Below are 22,942 nucleotides of genomic sequence, written 5' to 3'. Positions count from 1 at the left end.
AAGCATAACAACAAAGTTTAGCAATTCTGCACCACACAAACCTGTCCTCTGGAGATTTTCTTGGAAAAGGAAAAGAGAGAAGTAAAATGCTTCCCCTCAAAAAAAGAGATGTTTCTCATGCGATTCTGCTTTGGCTGAAGTAGGCAATGGCAGTAAATCTCATTTTGTCATACTAGTTAGACTCTGCATTTGACACCAAATAAATGGTGTAAATAGTAAAGAAAGTCGTTGTCCCTGTAAACCAACCTGAAAGGAAACTGAGCTTGTCAATTAAATATGCAAACCACACAAGAAAAGGAGCAAAAGAGGTGCTGAAGTAGTAGAGAGCTGGGAAGAGCCTCATTCATCTGTATAATGTTCACACCACAGGCATACTGTGCAAGATGTGATTCAGACCATAAACCAAGAAGGTTTATGGTTTACTGCCTTTGCCAAAGCCACCTAAACGGGGGTCACTGGTTATTTTCTGCAGTGAGCAATGTTGATGGTGAAGGTTCACAGAGAATTCTGCAGTGGCCTATAGGTGGCTCTGCTCACCCTCTCAGTGCAATAAATCCCCGCAGGGCCCTTTGCAGCTGAGTGGAAATAATGTCATTGCTTGCTTCTGCCTTTTGAATAACATCCTGCTGCACTGACATGCAGAAAACATCGGCTGTGAAAGAAGGGAATACAGAAAAAGGGCCATTTATGTTGTGGTATGCTGGGCACAGAGATCATAAAATTGATCATTTGAGGGAGCATCATACTCAGAAGTACTAGAAATATTCTGGCTAGAATAAACTCAGGAAAAGGTCATGCTGCTTACAGCTAGCAAACTGTATTATTGGTGACAGTAGTTTTTAGTAGAAAAAATTGTTTCTGAGCTGACAAGAAAAGCCTTCAGGGAATCATTAAATGATTTAAAGACCTAACTACCCATTTTAAAAGGCTTGGTCTAGTGGCTATAACCCTTTGTGAGTTAATTGACAAGCTCCTGGCCAGTGGAGTTCGAACCTACAACACAGACAAGAAGGGAGGATCTTTTTATGTGAAAATAGAGTGAAAAGTGTTTAAGGGATTGGTGAAGAAGATCCCCATGAAAATTGTCCTTAAGGGCAGAGGACAAGATCTGGCAGCACTTCAAAGCCATTTTTCTTACAGCATGAGAGCTCTCTATCCTGGTGTGTAGGAAATTGAGCAAGGCAGGCCAGAAACAGGCATGGCTGAATGAGCATCTGCTCCTCAAACTGAGGACTAAGAAAGAAATGCATAGACAGTGGAAGTGGGGCAGGTGACCTGAGGAAAGTACAGGGGTATGGTTAGTGTATGTAGGGACAGGGTCAGGAAAGCCAAGGCAAAGCTGGAACAGGACTTGGCAAGGGACATGAAGAATCACTAAGGATTCCATAAGTACATGGGTTGGAAAAGAAAGGACAAGGAGAGTGTACACCCCCCTTCCTGCCGATAACCAGGAAGGGTGAACTGGTGGTGACTGATATGGAGAAGGCTGAGGTACTCAATGAGTTGTTTTCCTCACTCTTTGAATGGCAGTCAGGCTCTCCATTCTCTCAAGATCCTGATCGTCTGAGTGAGTGGGGAAGGGGAATGAAGTCCTTCCCCCTTTAAGTGAAGAGCAAGTTTGGGATCACTTGATGAAGCTGAATAGAAGTGAAGGCTTCAGGGAGACTTTAGAGCAGCCTTACAGTACCTAAAGCGGGTTTATAAAAAGGAGCAGTGGTTTTAAACTGAAAGAGAGCAGGTCTAGATCAGTTATTAGGAAGAAATTCTTTACTCAGGGGTGGTGAGGCATTGGAACCTGTTGTCCAGAGGAGTTGTGGATGCCCCATCCCTGGAAGTGTTCAAGGCCAGGCTGAATGGGGCCCAGAGCAACCTGATCTAGTGAATGGCATCCTTGCCCATGGCAGGGGAGTTGGAATTAGATGATTTTTAAGGTCCCTTCCAACCAAACCATTCTCTGATTCTATGATTCTATGAAATGCAGGAGCAAATATGAATGGGAAACTTTGCGCTGCACCTACCCATGCTCTGCCTAAATGCTTTCAGTGAATCTTTTTCTCCTTAAAATCATGGCATTGTTAAATGAACAGGAAGATGAATGGTACATTTTCATTCAAAACTGCTCACAAGTTTGTCCACTGCCTTGTAAGAAGGATATCATTACAAGGAAAGGTACTGGAGCCAGAGAATTCCTGAGAACTGCAGCAACATGAATAAGATTATTAACAACATTAAGTACATCAACAACATTCTGCACAGCTGCAAGACTCCCAATAAACAAACATCCACTGGTTTGTAATACAAGGGATATACAGTTCCTTGACCACCCCTGATCTGCCATGGACTGTACAGTGGCTTACAAAACAAGTGCGGCCATTCTGTAGTTGTTGGATTGTGTGTAACCTGCAGATGGTTCGAGTGTAGCTGCATGCCAGGGCTACACCACACACCTGGCTGCAAGCCTGTCTTAGCTTACAGGCTGCTGGGAATCCAAATTCCTGGAGGAATGTCTTGTCAGATGTCTGTGCAATGCTTCTAATGAAAATGTAAATTGTAAACAGTGGTGTGTTGAGATCTGACTTTCTCAGTTCAGTTACTTCTGGATATGTCAGTTCAGGAAAAAAACACACCTTTTTTGTCATTAGATCACTCTGATGTGCTCCCTTCAGTAGGAGAGGCACTACAATTTGCCACATTCCTGTGAATAATACTGAATATCCTCAGGAACCATATGAGGAAAACCTTCAAAGGATGAAGCAAAGAATGAACCCTCTAGGGGGATCCTTTGAGCACACAGTGCTGCAAGTTTCCACTTCAGATGCACCACAACCCTGCTTGTACTATCGGTGGAAAAGAAACCACAGCTTGTTGGGAAAGCTGAAGGAAAGGGTCATTTGGAGAAGAGGTCATATTCCATAAGGTTTGATAACTTCAGGCACAAGTTTCTCTCTCTCCTTCCTGATCTGACAGCTTTTTCACTGGAAAATTTGATAGAAAGACTATCCCCTGCATCTGACTGCATACAGACACCCCCACTCATATTCCATTCCCTTCACCTATTTCAACACAAACCTCGGAAACAAACGTCTGCAGATGTCTTTACCTTGCTGATTAAGAAAGCCACTGTGTCATGCTTGTAGAAGTTCTCTTTAAATGAGCCCAGCCAGGTCTCTGCTATTCGGATTTTATTCCTCACAATGGCCTCTTCATAGGAGAAAGCACGGGGTAAGTGACTTCGATAGACATGCCCAACTCGGGAGCATGGGATAATTTCTACAGAGCCACCACAGAGCCAGGTCTGAAACACAGGTGAAAGCACAAAAAGAGATTACCTTATTTAGGGTACTTTTATCTGAAAAGGAGAAGATCCTTTACTCAGGAAATCGTGGAAACAGCAGGAGCATTATTATATACTTCATACATTTTTCCCCACAGACACAGAGCAGATACTGGGCATTCAGACTCTGATTTGACCTAGTATGGCTATTTATATGCTTTTATGTTCCTCTGTGCACAAACAGCGCAGAGAAGTGGAGAGACCTGGGTGGACACCTTCTCTTGTCTGGGACATAAAAGACACTATATCCTTTGTGCCTGCAATTTTCATTGCCTTTTAATATCAGTTACTCTTTGTATTCAGCAAAAATCAATGAAGAGGATTAAATATGAGCAATTTACTATTAAAAAGACAGGTTGGCAAAGAAATAAAGCTACTCTCCCTTAGGTGCATGTTAACGTGCCAGAATAGAAGAGGCAGCTTTCAGAGGGTGCCAAAAGCAGTGACTCAGGCCTCAGGCAGATAGTGATAGCCAGCAAACCTCCTGACATAATGCTCCTAACTCACAGCAGCTGCATGTTCTTGTATAGTCCTGACAGTCCTCAGTGTGGGGATAGGTTTCTGCAGGGCAGGTTGTAGTCTCTATAACCTGACATGTTCTGCACTTAACTTTTTAAATAAATATATTTTTGTCTTTTCACTCAGGTTCCTTAAAATTGCAATAGTTGTCACAGCTTGGTGTTTTAACTAAGGTACTCACCCTTATAGACAGCTCCAGGTTTTCTGCTCCCCACATGGTCATGTCAGAATCATAAGCTCCAGTATTTTGGAAGTAATGTCGATCCACGGCCACCACTGCACCAGCTACCACAGGACTCCTGTATAGAAAACAGTATGAAAGTGAACACCTTGAGTTTTGGACAAGGAAATACAGAAAGGTTGAAAATCCCACCATTGCTATAGAGAGAGTATTACAACATGATTAAATACTGCTCCATATAAGCTCGAATGAATTGATTACCTCCAAAATAAAGAACAACTGGAGTCTTACTCTAGGATTTGCTTAGGGAAGGGAGCTTAGGGCTGACTTATTAAATAAGACCCAGAACAGTGGGTAACATTGCACACATGTACGTCCAAAACAAGAGATGATTACGACAAATCATGATTACGACATCTCTTTTAACTCTGTATGACCTGTCTTTTCCTTTCCCTACAAACCTGCACACCTTGTCTGGTCAGGCTGTATACTAGTTGTGCCAATGTGTAGAAAATATTTGTCACCTTGAATATGTAGCTGCAATCTAGTTGGAATGATTGCTAAAGACCAAAACAAACAGCACAAACAAGAAAACTATTCTTTCAGGATTCTTAACTAAGCATGTGCAAGTAACCACACCTCTCTCCTGTTAGCTGGAAGATGACCCAAAATGACCTAATCTGTACAGTTTTTATGCTGAGCTGAGCAAGGCACATTGTCTGATGGACTGTTACCTGATAGGGCTGATGGGAGACTGTCGTACCTTCTCTTCATGCTCTGGCACTGGTTCCCAATGAAAATCTAATTTCCAATCAAATACACCTCGATGCAGGCCCATGGAGTGATAGTATTGAAAAGTCTTCCAGTCTATGACATCTATGACAGGGGAGATGACACTGTTTCTGAAAAAGACAATACCATTTCTTTCTAAAACCCAAGCATAAATTAAGCTCACTACTGTTGGTAAGCACTAGCTCTCCTCTCTGACACTGTCAAGCTCAAGCACTCCTCTAAATGCTGAGTGCCCTTAGTTTCCCTGCTCACAGAAGCTCAGGTGCTCAGTGCATGGGAACACTGAGCATGCAGTGATGAATCTGAAGATCAAGAATTTGCTGATACCCTGTGCCTTGAATGGTCATTTAGAGATACCCAGGATTTTGTATGAGTTAACCATCAGAATTCTTACGAAGTTGTTTCACACAGAGGTCCCAAACTCTGATGCTACAGGTTTTGCATGGATGCAAGGTTTATAGCAGAAGATGATTTTTGGCCTCACAAAGTTTACCATCCTTTCATTTTCCTGTAGATGTTGCACACATTTAATGAGTTTGCCACTTCAGGCCAATGAAGAGTGTACTTATCCTTAGTTTGTTCTACCGGTTGTTTTGAAAAAACATTTATTACTGAGTTCATAAGCCAGTGTCTGTTTCTGTTTTATCACAGTCCTAGAATGCTCTTGCAAATGCACTTTCACAGAGTGGAACCTACTTTTAAAGGCGAGAACAGACCTGTTACACTGTAAGTGACAATTCTTGAATTAATTTCTAACTTAAGTTAAATTTGGATTAGTCTGAGAAGAGGTACTAGACATTTCCCTATGGCAAAGAAGTCACAGTATTTCACAGTGTGCTTGCACATCATCTTGGAATTAACTGGTAATTCAGAAAAGTCTTCAGTGTTCCTTTTTTTCAGGTCAAGGATACATCACATTTGGAAATTTTCAGAATATGAATGAAATGGTATTAGGGACTGCAGGGAAAAAGTGTTGAAGAATAACATTATCCATTTCTTCTCTGTTATGCTAAAAGGATACTCTCTGGTCTCAGTGCAAAGACTTGTATATAGACAGAAGTTCCTCTGGAGAAAAATCAGTAATATTTAAGTGGGATTAACATACACTGGAAAAAATTGTTCTAGAGTAGGAATATCCATGCAGGAAATTATTCTGGTGTAGTTCTTTCCCTAGGAAATAACTTCCTGTTACAACAGAGAGAGAAATAAAATGGTCAATTTGGGGTCAAAATGTAAATGTTTTTATCTCCTCTTTTAAATATTTTTATGTTGGTCAGAAATTACAAGTAGAGAAATTTGCTTGAAACATAATACTATCAGTGTAGAAAGGACATCTCAGAAGTCTCCAGTGCAGTAAGACATTTGTACTTTTCCATGGCAGAGGCCAGAACCAGCTGAGGAAGATGGTAGTAGCTCTGGGTGATGTTAATGTAATCTTGACACATCTTATCTGCCTCTACAATCATCAGAATAATGTTTTTTCAGTATCGGAGCAGGGGGAAACTTCAAAGTTTGTTTCATCGCAGCTGACATTTCTTGTAGAGAATTTTAGAAGCCCATGGAGAAACAGAGACTACTGCTTGCAAGTGAATTGTACAAAGATGAACTATGCAGGAGATTGCTTTAAAATGACTCAGTTTTGTTTCCTGGTAAGAGCAGACTGTCCTAAGATGAGATAAAGCCAGGAGGATTTAAAATAGAAAAGTGGTTCTATTTTACTGCTCAGGTGTAAAGGCATCCTTTTATGATATGCAATAACAGGCCCTCTTAGAAACAAGCATCCGGTTTATAAATAGGTGAGAAAATTTTATGGACCCACACAGCGTTTGTGGACATACACATTAAGGCAGTGAGCTGCTGTTATCCTTCTGCAGGACTCAAGAAGAAATGAAAAGAAGTGTTGCTAAAAATAATAAAGCTGATGTCCTCCCCTGATTCTCCTAATGATATCCCTGTGATGCAGTTTTGTAACCATGACAGGAGAAACCACCTAACACTCAAGCTAGCAGGGGCCTTTCTACTGAAAGGTTTACTAACAGCATGCGAAGGAAACTGTCTGCTTCTAAAAGTTATTAAAAGGTAGTGTCCCGCTGGACTCACACAAACAGACCTTTCTTTTCTTTTATATGCTGGGAAAAATCCATCTAACAAATTAAATGGATTTTAAATTACTAAACTTCAAAACCAAAAAGTCACTGTAACAGTAATTTCTAGAGCCTGCTACATTCTCCAGTGTCTGACAACTTCCTGGTTGGGAGAGTAGATGCAGTTGCATACTTTCCACCTCAGTTTACTGCTGCTTGCTGAAACCTACACTATCTATTACCACTGGTTTATACATTCTCATTCAGACAGGACTGACGAATTAATGACCTCAGGGTAGTTTATTTCACAATCTCAGAGTAAAGAGGGGAATATCAGGAGGGCATATTTGAGTGGCAGCCAGAGGCAATGTAGACTAAAACGTTCAAAAGACCTTGATCATGCAGATGAAACCACATGAACTGAACTGATCCTGGATAGTTCAGACAAAGACAATGCAAATACAAACATGCTCAGATATACTCTGCATCAAATGATCCAAACATTTCAGACTATCCTACATTTTCATATTATTGCAGCCATTTAAAACCAGTCCTTTTTATGGAATCCACTTAAATTTGTTGTCACTATAAAACTCCAAATTCCAATGGTGCTTCTGACATCAGTGCAATTGCTCACAAGAGTAGGTACCACAGTAGTAGTTCTTGTTATTGGGCATTGGTTCTTCAAGATTCCAGTTCAAGAAATATACCTGTAAGGTCATAATGGCCTCTGATGGCTTGGAGAACAAGCAATTATGCAAACTATCTGCAAATTATGACATGGAAAATCACAGTGTTTAGGACAGCTGAAAATAACTTGCAGGATAGGTCATGTTCTATCCTGGCTAAATTCAACAAAAAATCAGAACAAAATAAAATCTGATCTCTTTTCCCACAAAATTATACAGTAAGAAATGATAACTCTGTTTTAGAGATAGTATTCCAGTAGCTTTTTCAGAATGCCAAGATTAATAGTTTTCAAGAGCATGTTCCTAACAGTAATTCTAGACCTTCACCTAGTGTAAGTGTAGTATAGCCATGGCGTAGCTCTGCTGAAACCAATAGAAACAGACCTTCTTAAAACTAAATGTTGGGAGTGTCTTTCTGAACTGAAATAGAGGAATCTAGAAACTTTTTCTTGTGTCAAAATTGGTCAATATTCAATTTTAATTTTAATCAAGCAGTACTTTACCTATTTTTTGGTTGATGTGATTTTTTAAAAAACAAAATTGCTGTTTTCTGCACATTCAGTGATGATAGTTTGATATCGGTGTAGTTCTAAATGAAAATTTGCAGCAGAAGATAATTGGAAGATGTTCTTAGCTATTCTGGTTTTTAACTGGCTAACTGGCAGACAGTCAGCAGCTTCTTGGCACTTTGAAATGAAACATACTCTGACAATCTACTGCTAATTTTACTCTGTGGAATCCAAGGAAAGGGAAAAACAGGAAATTCAAATACAACTAGCCACAAAGCTTTGAACTGTTTGACTAATCTGTGAATATTTCAAATGCTTGGAACTCACTCAAACTACAAAAGGTCACCATTCCATGAAAAAGAACAACCCAAACAAGAACAATTTCCTGGTTTGGGATTTCTAGACCAAATACAATTGCAAATAAAATGTCTTCCCATGACCCTTTACAGTCATCATGGACATTATGTTCTTTTCTAATTTTAAACTAAGTTACAAGGGGAGAGGAAGATTTAATTAATGTATGTGTTTTGAAGTTTTAGATACACTTTTTTTGAAAGGGTTTTTATTGATTTATACTTTCTTTTGCTGGGAAGGGAATAGATTTTAATCTGTTTAAATCCTCCTTTAAATAAGGAGGGAAAAAAAACCCACCAAAAAACCAAACATAAAAATTATGCATATTTCTCAATCTATTTCAGGGTGCATCATAGCTTGCAAAAATTAGATATCTAAGAAATTCAGGCAGTCCAGGTTGTCTATTTCTGCACTTAGTCAAAACTCCAGTGAGTAGCTGAGGACCCAAGCTGGTTCCACATAATGCTGCATTTTCACTGACGGCACCTTGCTGGCTAACTGAAGTCTTAGAAATACAAACCACTTGAAATTAGATAAGGTTAATAAGAAGATAAAATGAAATGATCAGGAATGGCAAAGCTATATTATTAAGGATTACTTAAATACTGCATTACAGACCAACTCCAGACTATCTTAGGGCATAGAACAGTCTGCTTGAATGGATGGACTATTCATATGCTAAGCACTAAGGAAATCTCTGCAAAGCAGAGTGCTAAGGGAATTCTTTGGGAATGCTTTATTAAAAAAAATAATTTTTGAACCTGACCTTTTGGCTAAAATATTAAAACTTGTATGTAGGGTAACAAAATCTGTAGAGCTAACCAACACCTTTTAACACTGGACAGTCATGCTACTGAGCCATGAATTATGCCTAAATCTTCACTGCTCCTGTGTTTAGCAGTAATATTTGGTTTTAGCTTTAGACTCTCATCTTTATTTTCTTTACCTCTTTATTTTCTTTACCTCAGCTTCTTTAAAATAGGTCACCTTCTGATCCTGATCAACTGTGAAAGATTGTAAAGAGATTGCTTATCTTCCCATAACCTACCATGTAAATGCAGAACATTTACTGAATTTGAAATGAGTGTTATTGACAAATGGGGGATATAAAAGGATCAAGCAAACACAGAAATCCCAGGAGACAGACTGTTACATGTGAAGTGTATGGAGGGTTTTCAAAACAGGGAGAGCAGCATGGAATTGCATGCTCAGATTCTAGGGTTATGTGGGCTCTGAATGGATAACATCATGCTTCCCCAAGCCTGTGAGAAGATAGAAAACAGATGGCTTATAGATTTGGTAGCTCAAAAAGCTGGGATATGGGCTGCTGAAAAGTGGGAAATCAGAATAAAAGAGAGGAAGAAGCTGTTCATCTTTAGTGCAAAATATTTCCCTTCTCTCTTCTGTATTACCATAAAATCAGAACCACACAGAAAATTTCTGGACTGTAGAACTCTTTCTATTCCTGTATCTACAAGCAGAGGCTTCAATTTATTCCTGAATGGGAGCACACAGATGATGAAATACCATTCCACTGCTATGCTAATTTCTTATTCTGTTTATCAGCATTTTCATTAAAGATTAGTGACCTAGAAACCAGTGCTAAGAAGAGGCGCTTTAAATTTTAGAAACCAGATATGCTTTTTTAAATAATATAACAGGCTTCTGTTTCCTAATCTAATATTTGAGCTGTGGTATAGGCAGTGCTCCAGCACAGATGGAATCAGCCCTTGCAATAAGGAGCAGAGGAAAAGTCCTAAGGACCAGCTACCCCTTAGCAAACCACCCCTCTGTCCGCAGTTATGGTGGCCAGGCCTCTTTTAGAGGTGGAATTCCTTGTCAAGGACATAATCAAGGTTCATTTTGCTTTCAGGCAGTATTAGGGAAATGTGTTTTGGATTTTTTTTTTTAATCATCCTGCTTCAGCATGTTGGCCACTGTTTTCAGATCAAAGGAACAACATTTTTAAGGCTTCATGGCACAATTCATTGTCCCCTCTGCTTTTCACTGCCTTTGGATGGAATACAAAATAGCAGCTCTGCAGTCTCCTGGAAAGGCAAACCCTTCCAGAGATGACTGTAATAATGGCACAGCTGCATTGCTATGCACCATGCCACTCACCTGGAATTAGCCTGGAACACAAACAGTTGTCAAATGAAATGATCTGTGGGGCATCTCATGTAGTTTTCTAATATTGCCCAGGTACCTACAGTATTCATCCTTGAATAAACAAAATGTCAAGGAATGCTTTAGAAACCATTGAACCATTCTCTAGGTAGTATACTAAGCTGATGCACAGCTTCCCAGTCAATTTGTTAGGCATGGTTCACAGAACTAGTCCCAGTCAAGGTGCCCATAAGTGCATGTCCAATGATTTTAGAATGACTTAATACCTTTTCCAGGAAAAATGAATTAGATTGAGTTAGTGAATAAAACCATCATTTAGGGAGATGAAATGTCATTACCTAGAGCAAGGCAAATATCTGTCAAGTATTTCTGTATGAATATTTCTATACCTGCAAAACAGGGATAATTTTTTCTTATATTTGTCCTATCTCTCATTACTACATACTACTAAGAACTGGAGCTATCTCTCTCGTTGTGAGTATGTTCAGCTCACAGGGAGATCTCAGTCTGGGCAAGGATCTTTTAGCATCACTCTAAGACAGGTCACAATAATAGTGACACATTCTGATCAGGAGTCTAGAAAATTAGGCTTAATCACCATTTTCAAAGCTCTCTCCAGCTCCATTAAGCTTCTGAAAAGTTTTGAGCTTTGAAAGGCTGCATTTTTCCTTGCCAGCAAACAACTCACTCACTTCAAGTGATTAAGTGGTTTCCCATCCTGTCTCTCCAGCAAAAGTGCATGAGTTACAGCTTGGTTGGTACATTAAGAAGAGGTAAGATGGATACATCCCCAGTCACTCTCACTTCTTTTCTCTGTGCTTTCCTCACTTGGGTAGTCTCAGGGAGTGCACATGATTCAATTTAACAGCTCCTCAACTGCTAAATGAAGCCAAGTTGGCTGTGCTAATGCTTTGTATTTCCACGGTGATCTCCATGCAAGCATTACAAGTAATTTGCAAAAAACCATGAATTAAGTTCCTTATCAGGTCAGTGTTATTATCACCATTCTTCAGCTGGAGAAAGAGGGACATCAAAGGAAGGTGATTGCCAGGTGCCTTAGAGCTCATCTTCCCTGCTCAACGGAGGATAACACAGCTTCTCTGCACTAGCAGTGACAACGCTTGCAGGGTCAGACACACAGTGACTGATACAGTATACAGACAGGGATGGCTTAGCTCATACTATTATCCAAACAGTTTTCCACCTTTGCTTCATTAATCCAATTAGACATCAGTTAATTCAGTGTTAAATTCTGCTCTCATGGAGGAATGAATGAGCATATGGGCCCTATAGGGGAAGAGAATTCCTTTCTCATTCCCTGGTGAGAATCTCTGAACTATAGCAGACTTGGAGGCTTTGCATTCCCTCAGCAAGGATAATTTTTGACAGTGAATTTTTGACAGTTGTGGGGTGGTGGGGTACTAACTTCTCTCTTGCTGTTGTAATTCTCCCTTCATTATAGCTGTCCCCTAAGACTTTTTGTAACTCTTTTAATTTCAGCATGTTCAACACCCTTGAATGGGGACTGCCCAACTGATACACACAGTAGTTTTGCTTGAACATCAAAACTAGACTACAGCTCACAGCAGAAGAATAATGAAGTTATCATAGTAAACCATCTAATTAGTCAGCAAACAAAAAAATAATCTGCTTTTCCAAGGAGGACCTTTTTGAAAATAATATCCCTGACATTCTAGTGCAGCATTACTCTTGCTTGCAGCATTCTTAATATTTTCATTCAAATGATGTAATAATTTCTAAAAGCTCATATTAATTCTCTTATAAGCAAATATATTAAGCCATAAAAGCAGCTTCTTCCAGTGTCTGGGAACAGTCTTTGAGAGTGTTTAGTGCGACTACTTAACAGTCTAGTAAGAGTGTTAAAGATTTTCTTTTTATTTTAACCCCCCTAGCAATTAATTTTTTCCCAAGTGACAAGTTAATATACAAGTTTTTCTTTCAGAAAAATCCTTAATAAAGGATTTACTGACAGGTAAGTCTAGAAACATTTGCAGTGGTTTTAATCTCTTCAAAGGACTTGTGGACTTCATAGATGAGCTCAGCTCTACATTAGAAACAGGCCCAAGAACCACCCTAAACATGAAATACTCAGAAATATGAATCTCAGTCTGTCATGTTGGTATCAGTGAAAGTACCTGTGATTAGCTGGAACTGTCTAGGCTGCCCAGGAAGTCTGGGTTTTTTCTGTGGAAGAGATATGGTGGCCAAAAGGTGACATTGGTAGATAGCCAAACTGACTCAGAGGACAAACTATTTTATTCTTGGCTTCATCACTGAGAGAGTTAAAAATTAAAAATAATGGAGTCTTGCAGTAGTTTTCTCTGATGGGTGTTTGCCAATTTACAAACAGGTTGAGACTGAAAACTTTTTAATTCAGACCACCAGGAAGCCTTCTTAAAGCTCTAACTGGATACAAATTTTGAAATTTACCCTGGGCATAAAGTGAGGGTTATCTGCTTTGAAACCTATTCTGCTTCTCACATATCAGAGTGATGCATATGGTGATAACATAGAAAATAAACTTCTGGAATGTGACCAGAAGCAAGAAGGTAACCAAGGGAGGATTAAAAAACTACCCAACACTTTCCAAGTACATCCCTTTCAGCAGAAATGAGCACATCCAGGGGTAGTTACCTGTTGGTGGAGAGTCTGGCCAGGAGGGGTTCCAGCCAGCCCTTCTGACACTCGCAGTGTGAATCCATGAAGATGAGCACATCACCAGTAGCCCGTGCAGCTCCCAGCATCCGACCTCGGATGACTCCAAGCCTTTTGTTGCTCCGGATGAGCTTCACACCATCCAGTTTAGAGATGTATTCACTCAGAGCTGACTTCAGGGGCCCTGTCAGAAACAGAACATTCATTGAAATGTTTTAGCTTTGATTCAAGCTGTTATAGAAAAGAAACAGGTCATAGGAGATGCTACTTCTTGCTGGTAAAATGTTTCAGGGGCATTTGTTTTAAATGGCCAAGCAGGCCACATTCCAAATATTTCTACAGCAGCATAACGTCAAAGGGAAGTAGAGACTAATGGAAACTAAGATTCACAAGGTATGACGCTATTCCCGTGGGAAACTTAACAGCCTCTCCTATTTTCAGCAAAAGGTGGATGCTCTCATCATCTTATAAAATACACTGATCAGAATGAGATACTACAGGTGTTTGGCTTTCCCAAGCACTTTGGATTACTTTAGCATTGTGGACTTTTTCACTCTGTGCTTCAGCCAAAATCCACGTCTGCAAATTATGACAGCAGATCTAGTCCAGTGGGAGTTCTAAGATTTGCATAGTGTGATCCTATTTTAAAGTAAGAAAGTTCAGAGTGGTTGTAAATGATTGGGGGGGGGGGTGTTGGGGGAGGGTGTGCTGGAAAAAGAAACATATTCCAAAGTTGAAGGGCTACACTGAATTCTAGGGATGGAATAGTGAAACCTGGTCACCAGCTCTGGGATCTGAGTAGCTCACTTCCTGAGAGTCCTTTTTGCCTTCCACTCTCCTCACACACCTCTTGGAGGAAGACAGTTTCTTCCTAAAAGTTTTGGAAAAAAGAACTCACATACAGAGAAATGGGAGCTACCTTGCTGGCTGAGATCATCAACTAGGATGATATCCTTGAGGAAGGCCTTTGGGGCTGTATCCATTATGCTGTGCACTGTTCTCAGCAGAGTAGACCAGGCTTCATCATGGAAACAGATGATGACACTGGCAGTAGGCAGACTGGAGTCATATTTTTGCTGTAGGCACCTGCGTGGGATCAAATGAGGAAGACACTGGAAACAGTGGTACAAATGGCTACTTTTTTTCTCAGTGCAAAGTTGCAAGCAACACCTAAACCTTCAGGGGTGGAAAGAAGTTTAAGATCTCAGTTCACTTCTAAGAGAAGCAAGTACTAAGATGTCCAAAACTGGAACATGAAGTGAAAATATGGGAATGGCACTATCAAAATTAAAATTCAAAAAGAGCTAGGTATTTCTATGTTCTGGGATAGGTTTTTTCTTCTCCAGCTGCCTCAAAAAACAGAGCTCAAACAGAAATGGTCCAGATGGCAAAGAAAAACTGAAGATAATTAGAGCAGAGAGAGAGATATAGCATGTCAGTCAGCCTCCACCAATTTCCACATTTTCTCAAGTAACAGAGAAAAGAGCAAACAAATGCAGTACCATTAAGGACTAATGAATAAAATAACTCATCTGCACAGCAGATCAGTGTACCTGTGGATTACCTGAGCAAGATCCTAGCGAATGAAGCCAACATCTCAGTCCTGTGACTGAGATATTGGCTTCATGGATCAATACATGGACTGTGAACACAAATTTGATACATTATGAAAGAAAATATATTTTCATTATGAAGCTTGTACAGGTTGCTTTTTCCAGTGAAAACCAATCGCTGCTGGATGAGGGTCCCAGCTGGGAGTCAGTGTGCAATCAAACCAGCTGAGCAGTGCAGAAGTGTGGTGCAATGTGGACAATCCAGTTTTGTTCCGGCATTGTTTTTCATTGTCTTAGGCTTGGGGAACACCAGCTGCAGGGAGAGTCTGTCATCTTGTCTTTGTCTCAGGAGGCCATGTGGCACTAAGTAAGGAGAGCACTCACCATCTTGTCTTTGTCTCAGGAGGCCATGTGGCACTAAGTAAGGAGAGCACTCACCATCTTGTCTTTGTCTCAGGAATAACTGCGTATCACTGCTGAGCCACAGGACCATCCACCATCTAGTCTTTGTTTCAGGAATAACCACTGTCACTGCTGGGCTGCAGGAACATCCCCCTGCCATCTTGTCTTTGTCCCAGTAATAACCATGTGTCATTGCTGAGACACAGGAACTTCCCCCACCATCCTGTCTTTGTCTCAGGGGCCATGCAGAGCTAAGTCAAGGTGGTTAACACCTTCTCTTTTTGTATGCTTTTGTTATTAATATTGCTGCTGTCACTGTGTGGTTTTTACTCCATTACTCATTGCTTTCAGTAAATTGTTATCTCAATCCATAATCTCTCATTTGTTCCTCCCTCACCAGAGGGGAACAGGGGGAAGTTTAATTCCCACCTAGTGTTTAACCATCACAAGAACTCAAACATTGAAAGATGAAAAACTCTTCCCATTCTTCCTCACAGAAACTGCATATGAAAACCATCTATTCTGGTGTGAGGATGCACATTTCCCACATTTTCCAGAAAATGCCTTCAAATGCCCATTGTAGATATGCAAAGACTGTGTCTATACATCTGCTTTGTTTACATTAGAAAGCACATTTTAAAGTCTTTTCATTTCCCAAGTAACAGTCCTAACTCATTTAATCTCCAGCAGCAAGAACTTCTTCAAGGAATGACACAATTGGTGGAATATGGCCCATTGTTATTTCAGCATATTTGTATTGCCAAGTAAATCATTATGCAGATTTTACAGGGGTTGTTAAACAATTGGCTACTCAGCAGAAACTAATATAAGGGATATAATTTTAATATTTCTATGTTTATTAGCATTTTACTTAGTGCTTCCATTCATGGACTGAGGTCCTATGCTGCTAGATACTATCCAGACACAAAGCTGCTAATCACTTGAAAGAATCCATAGTCTGAATGATTTAATTACAAATACACATAAATGGTTACTACAGATACACTTCTGGGAATCTAAATTTAAAATTAGCACAATTTTAATAATTTATTATACTTTTCAATAGTTCACATTAATTTTTTTTGCATTGACAGGCAAATTTTCCTGGTGATTTTTAAACGATAATTAATCCATGTTGTCCTTGGTTTACTACTTTTGTGTAATCAATAATGCTGTTACCTCACAATTTCATATAGGATGATTGTTTCCATTTTCAGCAGGATGAAGAAAAGAATGCTCTCATGATTTGGCAGTGCGTATTTTCAAGCAGAAGAATCTAGAGGTAGTTAAGAAAAGTGAAGATCTGATGCAGTCCTTTTACTACCAGTCAGATTCTAACCAGAAACATTCTATAGCTATTAGCACCTAGTTGCTAGTACTGTGGTTGCAGCAAGAAAATAAGGCTGTTTTGAAATCTTAATTGGAAAAGAATTGAAAATAACTGTACTTGAATACATAACCTTGGTGGTGAGTGCTTAGTTGCCATGGAGATTGGCAAAGACTTGCAATATAGATATCTAATCTTCAGAAAAATGCAAAAGGGTAGTGGTATACAAAAATATTTTCCCTGTAATTTGAAGCAGTTTCATGGACTGTCCATCATAAATTGGCATTTCAAAAAGTCAGGGCTGTGACTGATATGAGACATAGCGATTTAATCTAATTTGTGAAAAACAAGGGATTGTCACATGCAGCAATGAACAGAGAGCAATTCTGACAAGGCAAAGGCATAGCTGACAGGGACTCCCACTCACATTCAGGAAAATGTTTCATTGAGATTCAGTTCCAAACAGCACTCCAGTGGAATCTATACTTTTGTAACGAAACTTAAAACCTTCGTAGATACCTCATGATTTTCTTTTGCCTGGATACATTTGACACTCAAACCCCAGAGAAGAAAATAGACCTTTCTTTTGGGCAGAACCCCCATCATAAAAGTCTCAATGGCAGGCTGGATTCAGGTGTCCCAGGAGACTCTCAATCCCTGCTGGACCAACTGATGGCAGCAGAGAGAACTTTGAGGGATGAAGGTGCCTCAGAGGCTGAGCCTCTTTGATGTGAAGTATTTGCCGCTCCAATTTCAAGTGAAATGAGGGGAGACCGAGTCCATGGAGGTAACTCACTGAAACATCTCTAACTGGTTGGGTTCCCTCTAGTTAAATAATAATAGACATTGTGATGAGCAACATGATGCAAACTGAATAGAGACACAGACAATCTGATTCTGGTTCACTCTTATTTTACCCTGCTGTAAAACTGGACTGACAGAGTTGTGAGCCAGGCCCCCAGAGTAAACAACACCTAAAAATTATCATTGTGGTTTGTGTGTTGTGCCATAAAGGACAGGTCTGGCTTAGATATATACCTCTGCTGCAGGTTTATGATCTGGATTGAGATCTGCCTCACATGCTGAGATCTGGGGTTTCAGTCTGGGCTCTGTAAGCTGTTGAGAGCTCTTCAGGCTGTAACTAGTCAGACAGCAAAATCCATCCAAGGGCTCTGAGACCATGGCTTAAATCTTACCAAGATTAGTATTAACAAAAGCTGTCTCTTGTTGGATGGCCCTTCAGCTGCCAAAGTAAAACTGTTTTTTGGCTTACATCACAGGCAGTAAACCAGGGTAGTCATTCCTCCTTTGAACATTACATAGTTCAAAGAGTTAGCAGTGAAGCATGTCAAAAAATTACTGAAATAATATCAGCATGTCATTTTTAATGGAGTTAACCAAATTAACACTGAATCTAGTCAGTAAGTACAGAAAACACTGTTTCATTTCTCTTTCTTTGAGACTGCACTCTTAAATTAGAGCTGCCAGCTGTCTTTAAACATGTGAAAATGAACACTAGAAGAAAAAAATTATTCTTTGTCTTACTTAAAATGTTTTCCGCTGCATCTTTCCACCATCAAAACTACACCAGTTTTTGTTACAGGAGGCAAGGCACCACCCACATCCCTTTCCCTCTCCCCTAGGCAGAGAAGCATTTCACAGAATCAATTAGGTTGGAAAAGACCTCTGAGATCAGCAACTCCACATCTCCCTGGGCATTTCATTCCAATGTTTAATTGCCCTTTTTGTGAAGAAATTCCTCCTAATGTCCAACCTGAACTTACCCTAGGGCAGCTTGAGAGTGGAAACACCTCAGATCCTTTTTAAGAGGTGTGATGAGCTATCCTTCCTGGTCTGCTGGGGCAACGGGCTCTCAATTCTCTGGACTTCAAATGTAACACTTTTTTGCAGTGGTCTTACAGCCTGGCTGCTGAGAGTTATGGTGGTATTGGCAGATCTGGTCAGACACACCAATCTCCACCTTCCTGCCTCCCAGGAGTTTCCTTTCAATACTTGCCACAGAATCACAGGATATTTGGAGTTGGAAGGACCCCCAAGGACCACTGAGTCCAACTCTCAGCCCTGCACAGCACACCCTAAGGATCACACCATTTGCCTGAGAGTATTGTTTAAATGCTCCTTGAACTGTCAGGCTTAGTGCTGTGACCACTTTCCTGAGTAGCCTGTTCCAGTGCCCAGCCACCCTCTGGGTAAAAAACCTTTTTGTAATATTCAACCTAAACCTCCCTGACACAACTTCAGGCCATTCCCTTGGGTCCTGTCACTGTCACCACGGAGAAGAGATCAGTGTCTGCCCCTTCTGCTCCCCTTGCAATGAACCTGAAGACTGCAATGAGGTCTTCCCTCAGTCTCCTCTTCTCCAGGCTGAACAGACTCAGCCGCTTGTCACACGGCTTCCCCTGCAGAGCCATTGCCATCTTTGTCGTCGTCCTCTGGATGCTCTTTAATAGCTTTACCTCTTTCTTATATTGTAGTGCTGGAAACTGCACACAGCATTAAAACCGAGACCACACCAGTGCAGAATTGGCTCCACTTTTATGAGTGACCATCGGGTCACTTTTATTCTGGAAGAGATGAAAGCCCCAGCTCTTGACTCGTTTATCACCTTGTAAACCCAGTGACCCCATAGCTCCAGCAGGTGGGCTGAGACAGGGCCTGGCCGAGAAGGGACGCCACCTCTCCCGCTTGCTAGCCCGGCGCTGATTCCCTCCCTCTGCACAGCCCAGAAGCCGGACAGACAGAGGGACAGACGGAGGGATAGACGGAGGGACAGACGGAGGGACAGACGGAGGGACAGACGGAGGGACAGACGGACCGACAGAGCAGGGCGGGGGCCCGGAGCGCTGCCTGCCCTGCCGCCCCGGCACCTGCCGTGAGGCGAGCGCCGGTAGGGGGCGCTGCCGGCCGCGGTGCCTGAGGGCGCGGCGGAGCCGGGCCGGGCCGGGCGGGGTGCGGAGCCGCCGCAGCAGCGCCACACCAACACCCACCGGCGCCGCGCTCCGCGCCTCTGCTCCGCGCCTCCGCTCCGCTCACCCGGCGAGCCCCAGCTGCCTCTTCCCACCCCTGCTCCCTCCGCCTTTGCCGTCCGCCGGCTCCTGAGGGCTTGAACCACCTCCCGAAGGAGGCTGGCAGCGTCCCTGGCTCTGAGGAGCGGGGGGTGTTCCCGACGCAGCGCGGGGAGAAGCGCTGTACCGACCCGGAGCGGGGAGTTCGATAGGACAGACGCGGGGTCTAGAGGAGGAGAGGTGCGGGGGGAGCGCGGCGGTGGGGAAAAATGCAGGTTTCCCCCCAGAAGTGAAATAGGGTGTTTTACTTACAACGGGTGTCGTACCTCAGGCAGGTCCCTTCGCAGCGCGATCCGCTCGCTGAGCACCTCGTTAAAGCCGTGCGTTTCCAGGCCGAGCGCTCGCTCCCCCGCAGCAGCCCCTTGCCCATCCTGCAGGGGAAGGGACAGCGGCCGGGACTCGGGGTCCCCCTCTGCCTTCTCCTCCGGCCGCCTGCTCTGCTGCTTCACCATGCGATAGCCCTTCCTGGCCTTGCTGTGGTTCCTTTTGCCCGTGGGCGACACGACGGCCATGATCAACTCGTCCTCCCGCAGGGAGATGAAAGGTGATAGACCATCCAAAGGGTAATACTGCTGGCTCTCCTCCTGGGTCTCCAGCATCTCTTGGGTCTCCACAAAGTCCATATGATACCCTTCCCGGGGGTTGAACTCCACAGGCTGGAAAGTCCCTTCCTTACTGTGGGTGCTGGGTGGTGGATTCAGCGTTGTAACCATCAGTAGCAAAAATCCCAGCATCAGAAACAACAAGAGAAACTGCAGCTTACGTGATCCATATCTGCACTTCTTCCTCAAGAACATACTGTTGGTGACAAAATGATACAGATGGTCATGTTAAATATCACTAGGATCTTCCTCAGATTCGAGTCCTCAGGCTGCACAAAAGCCCTGGTTTTCACTATCTGCCAAGAGGATTTTTTTGCTCCACTCACATTTCACTGATGGCATTTCATGCTTTCCTCTCTATTTACAGAAAAAAAAATTACAACATTCCTGTTAATATTGTACTTACTGTAGTAAAACGTAGCATGGATCCAGTGAGATAAAGTAGATCCTCTATTATACGGAGTCCCAGCTTAGTTAGGAAAGCGCATGCTTTGCTGATTAAAAGAGTAACTAAAGCTTTGATTCTTTTTTTCCCTTTTTAAAATTCTAAGTTGAAAGAAATCCCATTTCTCATAGTTTCTTTCCAGAGTAGATCCTGCTTCTTCAAAGTTTCCAATTGCTGCCTGGATTGAAGCACTGTATCTCTGAAGGCAGATCTGACAGCTCTCCCCCGTTCAGAGGCTTCAACTTAACTGTGATCAACAGATGAGAAGTAGTCAGTCCCTGACTTTGTTTCACACATAACTACGGCACTCAGTCAGGAAGCACTTTGCCAGACATAATACAGAGCAATGTGTGCGTCTTTCTCTTGGTCCTAATGCCCTCACTGTGCTTGTCCTATCAAATCAAAACTTTGCAAAAGCTGTAAGAGGTGAAATACAAGAAGCAAAACGTTGTATTAGAAAAGAAATCAAGACACGCCACAGATTGCTGTACTTTGGAATAGCTGTATTAAGCTGAGAATGCGCAGAGCAAGGATCAAGAATTTTATAAACTTAATAAAAGATGGAGAGCACATGTTTTATTTAAGGTTAGATTTATTCATATGATAATGTGTTAGCTGGAGTATATTTCATATCCAATAAATATTTACAGCTGTAGGGATTTTAACACTGACATAAGGGTGCCAAATTATCACCTGGCAGGCTGAAGTTGTCTCCTCATCCATAAATCTGGTATTGCAGGGCAAGCAGCACTTCAAATTTTCGCTATTCCAGGAATAACATGTATAAAAGGCTGGGCTGGACTGAAACGGAGAGAAAACAACAACTTCTGTGATTAAAAGGGGAGCTCAGTCTCTCAGGTCTGTTTGCTAATACTGCTGGCATGGGTGCTACTGGGCATGGACTTGGCATTTTTTGCTGTGAGATGAATTCTTGTCCAATGGGAGAAGGGGTGAGACAGTCCACGTGTTTCAGCATCACACGCCTCTTGGTCTGGCAGAGATCAGGGATGGATGCAATTCAGGTGTTACCAACCCTTTTGATGCTGGGGGCATGGGATGTGGTGTTTTTCATATCTTGCAATATTTGATGAGCAGAAAGCTCCTGCTCCAGGAGGCATGTGATTATTGGAGAACTTCCACATTCACAGATTTTTAAAAAATGACATTTTTAGATATTATAGCTAAAAGAAAAGCCTGAAGACAAGAATGCAGTTTACTCTAAAGGAAACCAAAGATCTATTATTTTTTACCTTCTTCTCTGTTACATACTGCCTTCTAAAATGTTCTGTAAATTCACCCTATGGTTCCTGGTTGATAGCTTCCAAAAAATTAAAAATGAGAGGACACTTACTTTCAAATTAAAATGAGTCACAACCTTCAAAAGGAAGGATGGTATAGAGCACCTTAAGACTGCTGGAGGCACATAGTGTCTCACTTCACTCCCATAAGCAGCTTATACAGAATGCCTTGAGGGAGTGCGACTGGTCTGCTGTGTCTTGGCACCTTCCCTACATCAGCTGTGCTTTAATCATATCTTGGATAAAAGGAAGATTGAGACAATATTTTGATACTTCACCATTGTATGTGTCTCCCTTTGTTTTAGCTTAAATTCACAGAAAAGTAACATCCCAACTCACCTATAGCCCTGAGAATATCACATTTTATCCTGCTTTTCATAGGGAAAAAGAAGTATTGATTGTTCCAATTCAACAGGGAAGCAGCACACATTTGCATTAGAAAAATCTAAGTTCAAAAGCATTCATTTAAATAAAAATATGTATCAGCCATAGAAAGACAAAATGAAATGGAAATGAAGAGACCTGTCCAAGATACTCTGCAAAAAACTGGCACAGCGACTTGCAAAAGGTTCAGTTCTGTAAAGTCCCACTATCAGGCATATGGAATAAAATAAAATAAAATAAAATAAAATAAAATAAAATAAAATAAAATAAAATGGAAAAACTTAAGAGTGTGTGGAATAAACAGGAGAAAGCATTACTGGTTGTTTTTTTTTTTAACTTTTCTGGACTACCTGGAAATTTTGATTTAATTTAATTAATATTTTTTCCCTGGCAAAAATACTTTAACAAGATGCTGTAACAACTCTGATCAAGATAATCCTAGCTTGCAGTAGTAATCACTGTATGAATTCTATTCTGGTATGTTCTGTATTGCTGAGCAAATCCACCTGGGTCACTCATGCAGCTGAGTTTCAGCTACAGATGAAAAGAGACCCAATGAACAAATTTACAGTGATCTTAG

At 41.4% G+C, this 22,942-nt stretch overlaps 1 protein-coding gene and 1 long non-coding RNA gene across 5 annotated transcripts in view; one reads left to right on the top strand and one right to left on the bottom strand.

The window, feature by feature from the left end:
* Positions 1-21,510, bottom strand: part of GALNT15 (polypeptide N-acetylgalactosaminyltransferase 15) — a 29,839-nt gene extending 8,329 nt beyond the window's left edge. For 2 of the 4 annotated variants that reach the window (XM_085051038.1, XM_085051041.1), the window contains exons 1-7: positions 21,374-21,510; positions 19,886-20,431; positions 14,185-14,351; positions 13,245-13,449; positions 4,769-4,936; positions 4,035-4,152; positions 3,101-3,295 (exon numbers count right to left, since the gene is read on the bottom strand). In XM_085051038.1, the coding sequence (XP_084907164.1) occupies positions 3,101-3,295; positions 4,035-4,152; positions 4,769-4,936; positions 13,245-13,449; positions 14,185-14,351; positions 19,886-20,431; positions 21,374-21,399 (1,425 nt within the window). In that variant the 5' untranslated portion in view covers positions 21,400-21,510. Of the gene's footprint in view, positions 1-3,100; positions 3,296-4,034; positions 4,153-4,768; positions 4,937-13,244; positions 13,450-14,184; positions 14,352-19,885; positions 20,593-20,641; positions 20,815-21,373 lie in introns of those variants that run through there. The other 2 variants (XM_085051039.1, XM_085051040.1) reach the window with 2 other exon arrangements.
* Positions 20,043-22,647, top strand: LOC146441137 (uncharacterized). The gene is made up of 2 exons (XR_014849795.1): positions 20,043-20,177; positions 20,812-22,647. It is a non-coding gene; the product is annotated as an uncharacterized LOC146441137 (long non-coding RNA).
* The last annotated feature ends 295 nt before the right edge of the window (positions 22,648-22,942 follow it).

This window comes from Lichenostomus cassidix, chromosome 2 (assembly GCF_008360975.1).
Source record: "Lichenostomus cassidix isolate B80296 chromosome 2, HeHo_3.0, whole genome shotgun sequence".
In the NCBI taxonomy this organism is placed as follows: domain Eukaryota; kingdom Metazoa; phylum Chordata; class Aves; order Passeriformes; family Meliphagidae; genus Lichenostomus; species Lichenostomus cassidix.
The sequence above is the reverse complement of the archived record's forward strand: the minus strand, read 5'-3'. Positions and strand labels throughout refer to the sequence as shown.